The sequence below is a fragment of the Limulus polyphemus genome, unplaced genomic scaffold (genome assembly GCF_000517525.1).
Source record: "Limulus polyphemus unplaced genomic scaffold, Limulus_polyphemus-2.1.2 Scaffold10791, whole genome shotgun sequence".
NCBI lineage: Eukaryota > Metazoa > Arthropoda > Merostomata > Xiphosura > Limulidae > Limulus > Limulus polyphemus.
Window position 1 is genome coordinate 1 of NW_013676401.1, and position 6,270 is coordinate 6,270.

Sequence of the window (6,270 nt, forward strand, 5' to 3'; positions counted from 1 at the left end):
AGTCATTACTAGAGCTCAAAATGTCAGTTTTGCTGCCAGAAAAAAAGCGGGAAAACAAAGAGAACGATAAGTCTCACACTTCCTTGACAGAGTTTTTACACTTTTTATCCTCCTCATTATTATTAAACTGCCAACAAAGAGAAGAAAGTTAATTGTTATTTCCGAGAAGAAAACGTGGAAGTTTTTCATTGGACGACATTTATTTCAATGCATTTTTTTTTCAACTGGTTTCTCGTTCTACCATTGGTGTGTACAAACATATCTATCCGTTTTGGTTTGGTTTAGGTTTTTTTTTTCAACTGGTTTCTCGTTCTACCATTGGTCTGTACAAACATATCTATCCGTTTTGGTTTGGTTTAGGTTTTTTTTTTCAACTGGTTTCTCGTTCTACCATTGGTCTGTACAAACATATCTATCCGTTTTGGTTTGGTTTAGGTTTTTTTTTAATTTTTGCGCAAAGCTACACGAGGGCTATCTGCGCTAGCCGTCCCTAATTTAGCAATGTAAGACCAGAGGGAAGGCAGCTAGTCATCACCACCCACCGCCAACTCTTGGGTTACTCTTTTATCAACGAATAGTTGGATTGGCCGTCACATTATAACACCCCCACGGCTGAAAGGGTGAGCATATTTGATGTAATATAACATTTTAAAATATTTTTAACAGTACCTCATATAAAAGGTATATTTTTTTGCCCTATAAGTATTATAAATCGTTTTTCTTTGTATAGATATTCAGATAGTTAGCAGGTTTTGTTCACTTAAATGTCGTAATCAGTACTGCAAAGTGGACGGGCTCGAAGGTTCTCCTGAACAAATGTGACATGGCCCCGATCAAGGAGGTTTTGGGCAAGCTTCACAAAGGGAAACTGACTGATTGGGCGGTATCAGGGTGATAAGGGCACGAATTGGATAAATAAGTGTGAACAGGGTTGACCGATTGGTCCTCTTCTGAGAAACAACTGGTTTCACTGTAAATATTGACCTTGGAGGATGAGTCTTCTGTACACGAATCCTCTTGACGAAGACTGTTGGAATAGGTCGCCACCAGGTGGTCTTTCAGCGGGGTCACGGGTACTTTTGAAGGGTCTCGTCGTGGAAATGGGTTGTGAGGTCGTACACTTGAGGCCGTCTGTATAAACAAAAACAACTTGTACGTAAGTTTATTTGATGTGTAATTGTGGTCGAAAGTTTTATGTAGGGAAGAGGTTAGAAAATACCACTGGAGGGAGATGAGAAGAAAACATTCTTATCGTGGCATTTTTCACATGGTAACACTACTGTTTTAAGTGTGATGTAAATTCTGCTTCCACTTTGTGGAATGCCATCTGAGTTTAATTCATATGGTTTCGGTTTAGCTATACAAGAGAAGGTAGCTAGTCAACAGCTCCCACAGCCAGCAGCTCTTGTGAAACTCTAATGGAATAGTGGGATTTGACCGTCACTTTTATAACTCACCCATAACTCGAAACATGGACCTCGGATTTCATAGCCCGGGACGCTAACCACTAGGACACGCCCAGCCGTAATTTTTAGAGAAAACACAGCTAAGATTTTACCCATGTTCATCAGTCAGTGTCTCTGTCCAGCCGTCGCCTGTCTATCGTACAGTCTTGGCCAAAATGTTTGCATATTTTGTAACAAATAAGATCATTATTATTAAGATGGCGTACAAATACACTTATCACCTTTAAACTGAGAAATACATGTCATATTAAACACCTACATATGTACTATGTATAATGAGACAGTTTCTATGGACGTCGTAAACAATTTTATCAGACATCTTTAGGAAGATGTGTAATCCAGCATTTCACCTATCACGACAAAACCTTAACAAAACATAAATAATGACAAAATATAACACCAAATTATTATAAATAGCGTATGTAGCTTTATACCCGTTCATTTTAAACATTCGGTAGTTGGTTGGTTCTCCCCGTGCTCTAATAACCGAGAAAGGCGACGTGGCATGCTGTCGATGAGGTTATTGATGTAATCCACCATAATTTCATCTCAACTTATCACTAGAAGGCGCTGCAACTCAGTTACAGTGCATGGTTTAGGGTCGTGGTTAGCAATTTTTCGGCTCAGTTCTGCTCAACAGTTCTTAATTGGATTACAATCTGGAGACTTTGTTGGCCATGGCAATCTTGTAACATCCTCCTGGTCGAGATAGTTCTGTACAATATGTGCATTGTAGACAGTGCCATTATCATTTGAACAAAACGTTATTGCCAAACCTTGCCCTAGTATATGGCAGAAATATCGTTTCCACGTGATTCCTGTAGGAGGCGCCACTGACATTTCCCTGGAGGATATGAAGAGCACTTTTTCCACCATGATAAATGGCTGCCCAAACACGTACTGCGCCACCTTCTATCGGAAAGACAGTCTTCCCTCATCTGTTTTCCAGGCAAATGACGAACATGAATCATACCATCAGCTTTAACAAGCCAGAAACAAGACTTATCTGAAAAGATGACATGTTGCCAGTGTCCTAACTGTAAGTTGACAAAGTCAAAACAACATGGTGACGGTGGTGAATTCTGATTAGTATCGGTTTACAGATAGCTTATATTGCAAAATAATCTTGTTTGGTCAGTCTCCTATTCACCGTTCTTCTGGATACCCTGGAATGAATGTGTTCATGCCATTCCTGTCGTAAGGTGTTACGAGACTTCTTTCGACCTTGACATGTTAACCTGACCAAAACACGGTCATCTCGGACAATAGTTTTTCGGCGTCTACCAGTAGACTTTCCTAGGACAACATTTCCTGTAGTCCGATGACGTTTCAGGATTCTTGATAAGTACACTGGGGGTTCCCTATTCTTCTCGCAATGTCCGTTTGCTTCATACCATTTCTGGACATTTGAACAATTTGACGCCCTATAACTTCTGGCACGTGACGAGGCGTGACTCTACATCAAGTACAGAGAAACTCGTTGAACAAAGCATTGATCTGTTTCAAAAAAAGATTATATCAAAAGCACACCCTTTCATACAAAACAGGTATGTATGTGTTTTGGCTAACAAATGCTCAAAACAACTTATACATACCAGAATAATAACAACTCGTACATGTTTGTCCGATCGTACGCTACCTTCTCTGTTACTACTCTGGCATTTACTCAGTAACTACTCCATGCATATAGACAGTAACATCAATGTAGAACAGCATGTAAATATTTTGGCCAAGACTGTACACCTCCCAAGAAAGTAGCAGAATGTCTATCAGAGGACTTCGTGCCTTTACTGGTAACAATCAAACAGATAAAATGCTATTACATTCACTTAAACTTATCTACTGGCACACTAATACTGACGGTGAAAAGGCTTAAAAGAGTCACGTGGATGTTTGAAGCAGGTAGAATGTGAATTAGTCTGTTTTGTGCGTGATATTCTGATGTAGTTTTTCATAAGATTTTTTTTCTTGAAGTGAGAATAAGACTAAATTTTTGGAGTGGCACAAAACTACACAATGAGCTGTCTGTTTTTAGCGTCGTATGCCTGTTGGACATATAAGCCTAACACAGAAAGCATTTCAGTGTTAGTAACTGTACGTATGTATTAATTAAGCAACTAAATAATCTAGCAGCTACTTAGTAAAATGTGTATTAATTAGCATCTCGAACCCTCTAGAACCCCGTTGTTTTTTATGAAGAGTAAGAGTTGATGTAATTACCCGTAATTCAAGGGTGTAATATCAAAATGTTTTGTTTACGTAGAATATAAAAAGTGTGACAGTGCGAACTGCTGTGTTGTGATTAAGCTTTTATAATCGACGTTAATTCTTATAGTAGATAATTCAGTTGAGCTACTGATAGATGGATAGATAGCAAAATCCAAGAGGCTTAGAAGGAAGTTTCGGAAAGTCAATATGGAAACTTTAAATACATACCAAACGGTTGTTTTTAAATTAACGTGTTCCAAAGAACAGGCCTTCCCCTCGGTGGCTCAGCAGGCTTACAACGCTACAATCGAAGTTCGATAACCGTGCGCCTAAAAACAAACACATAAACAAAAAACAGACACTAAACCTGCATGCTGTACTGAGATAGAGTAATAAAGGCTCATCAGACATACGTTTTTCTGTTAAATATTTTAGGCCTGGCTCTACACGTGATACGAACTGAGTGAAAGCTTTTCTTTGTGTTCAACTGATACTAGTGTCCACTTTCATCCTTTTGACACTAAGGACCCGTATAGATAGAAAAAAATTAAGAGAAAAAACCCAAATTAAATAATAATTTGTTCATTGTTTTTTATTCATGTCCTAATCAACCAGTGTAACAAAAGCCGATAGTAAGCCTTGATTGTTTGGTTGTTTGGTGTTTTATGGCGCAAAGCAACTAGGCTATCTGCGCCAAACAACCGGTAAAAACAGTAAAAGTAAATTGTGATAAATGTAAAAATAAATCGAGTTAAAACCAAAATATGTCCAGTAAGCCTTGAAATCCACGTTATTTTGAAAAACAAGAGTAAATTAAAATAAAAAACAAATCAGATTACGCACACTCAATCTGACAGTTATCCGTGATGTCATTCAATAGACATTTGTCACTCTTAAAACTCGACTAATGAGCCCGATAATTAACATTAATTAGATGCTTGCAAAGCCTTGAGCCAATGAAACAAATGTCCGTATAGAAATTAACTAAAAGACTCCTTAATCGTCGGTTTTAAAAAAATCTATAACAAAAAATAAGCAGGTGAATTTGAACTTTCGAGTTCCATGCGACAACGTAACGTGACTTTCGCACGTGGACAAAATGCGTATTGTTTGTATGCTTTTAGAATTTCTTCGCAAAGCTATAGAATATACGTTCTTAATTTTGAGCTGATAAACTAGAAGAAAGGCAGCTAGTCAATAATACCCACCGCAAAATGTTGGGCTACTTTTGTCTGACCGGAATAGTAGGATTTTACTACGTTTTGTTTTTTTATGACAACCACGAGTTTCTTTCCATGAAGTAACAGGAAACGAACAAAGAGCGCTCGGATCCGTAGTCCGAGAATGCTGTCTTGGCATGTCCAGCTGATTAAAACGCTCGACTCGCAATCTGCAGGTCGCAGGTTTATATCTCTTCACTGAAAATGCTCTCACTTTCAGCCTTGATGGCGTCATAATGTGATAGTCAATCCCACTTTTCGTTAGTAAAAAAGTAGCCCAAGAGTTAGCGGTGGGTGGTGATGACCAGTTGCCTTCCCTCTGGCCTATAACTCCTAAATTAAGAACTGCTGGCGCAGATACCACCTCGAAATTTGTGCGAAATTCAAAATCAAACGAAACCGAAAATGTTAATCACTAAATTGACATTGTCAGCTGCTAGTTAACACAGATACTGACGGACATTATTATGATTCTTTAAACATACTTACTGTTTTTATAACTTGTTGATTCAACATTTTAATTTACTTTGTAGTAAAATGTGTAGTTTTTTGTAGTTTCTTGTTCAATTTTAAAAGCATATGTAGTTTTTTGTAGTTCTCGCTCAATTTTAAAAGCACGTGTAGTTTTGTAGTTTTCGTTCAATTTTAAAAGCATGTGTAGTTTTTGTAGTTTCTCGTTCAATCTTAAAATCATGTGTAGTTTTTGTAGTTTCTCGCTCAATTTTAAAAGCATGTGTAGTTTTTGTAGTTTCTCGTTCAATTTTAAAAGCATGTGTAGTTTTGTATTTTTCCACTAACCGACGTATGGTTGAACATTGGACTCCTGTCGAAATTTGTTGACAATTATTATTTTAAACAGATTCAAATCCCACTGGCTCAGCAGTCAGTTCGACGCTTATAAACTAAAAGGAGGTTTCTTTATCAATTGAGATGGTAAGAAATGTTGTGAAAATTAAGATACTCCTTCTAAGAGATTGCTTTTTCGTGATGCAGAATTAAAAGGAAGATTATTTATTAGTTAAGATAAGATAGCTTCTCTTTTTAGCTAGGATTACAAAATGCTTCTTCGTGAGCCAGAATGAAAAGTTTGGTTTGTTATTAATTTCACGCAAAGCTACACGAGGGCTATCTGCGTTAGCACGTCCCTAAGTTAACAGTGTAAGACTAGAGGGAAGGCAGGTAGTCATCATCACCCACCGCCAACTCTTGGGCTACTCTTTTACCAACGAATAGTGGGATTGACCGTCACATTATAACGCCCATACGGCTGAAAGGGCGAGCAGGTTTGGTGGGACGAGGATTCGAACCCGCAGATTACGATTTGAGCGCCCTAACCACCTGGCCGTGAGAATGAAAAGAATGCTTCTTCGTGAGTC

At 38.1% G+C, this 6,270-nt stretch overlaps 1 protein-coding gene across 1 annotated transcript in view; it reads right to left on the bottom strand.

Annotated features, from left to right (window-relative positions):
• Positions 1-750: 750 nt before the first annotated feature.
• Positions 751-6,270, bottom strand: part of LOC111083705 — a 10,938-nt gene continuing 5,418 nt past the window's right edge. Inside the window, exon 4 of the mRNA XM_022380363.1 lies at positions 751-1,131. Coding sequence (XP_022236071.1) covers positions 856-1,131 — 276 coding nt within the window. The 3' untranslated portion in view covers positions 751-855. The remainder of the gene's footprint in view (positions 1,132-6,270) is intronic.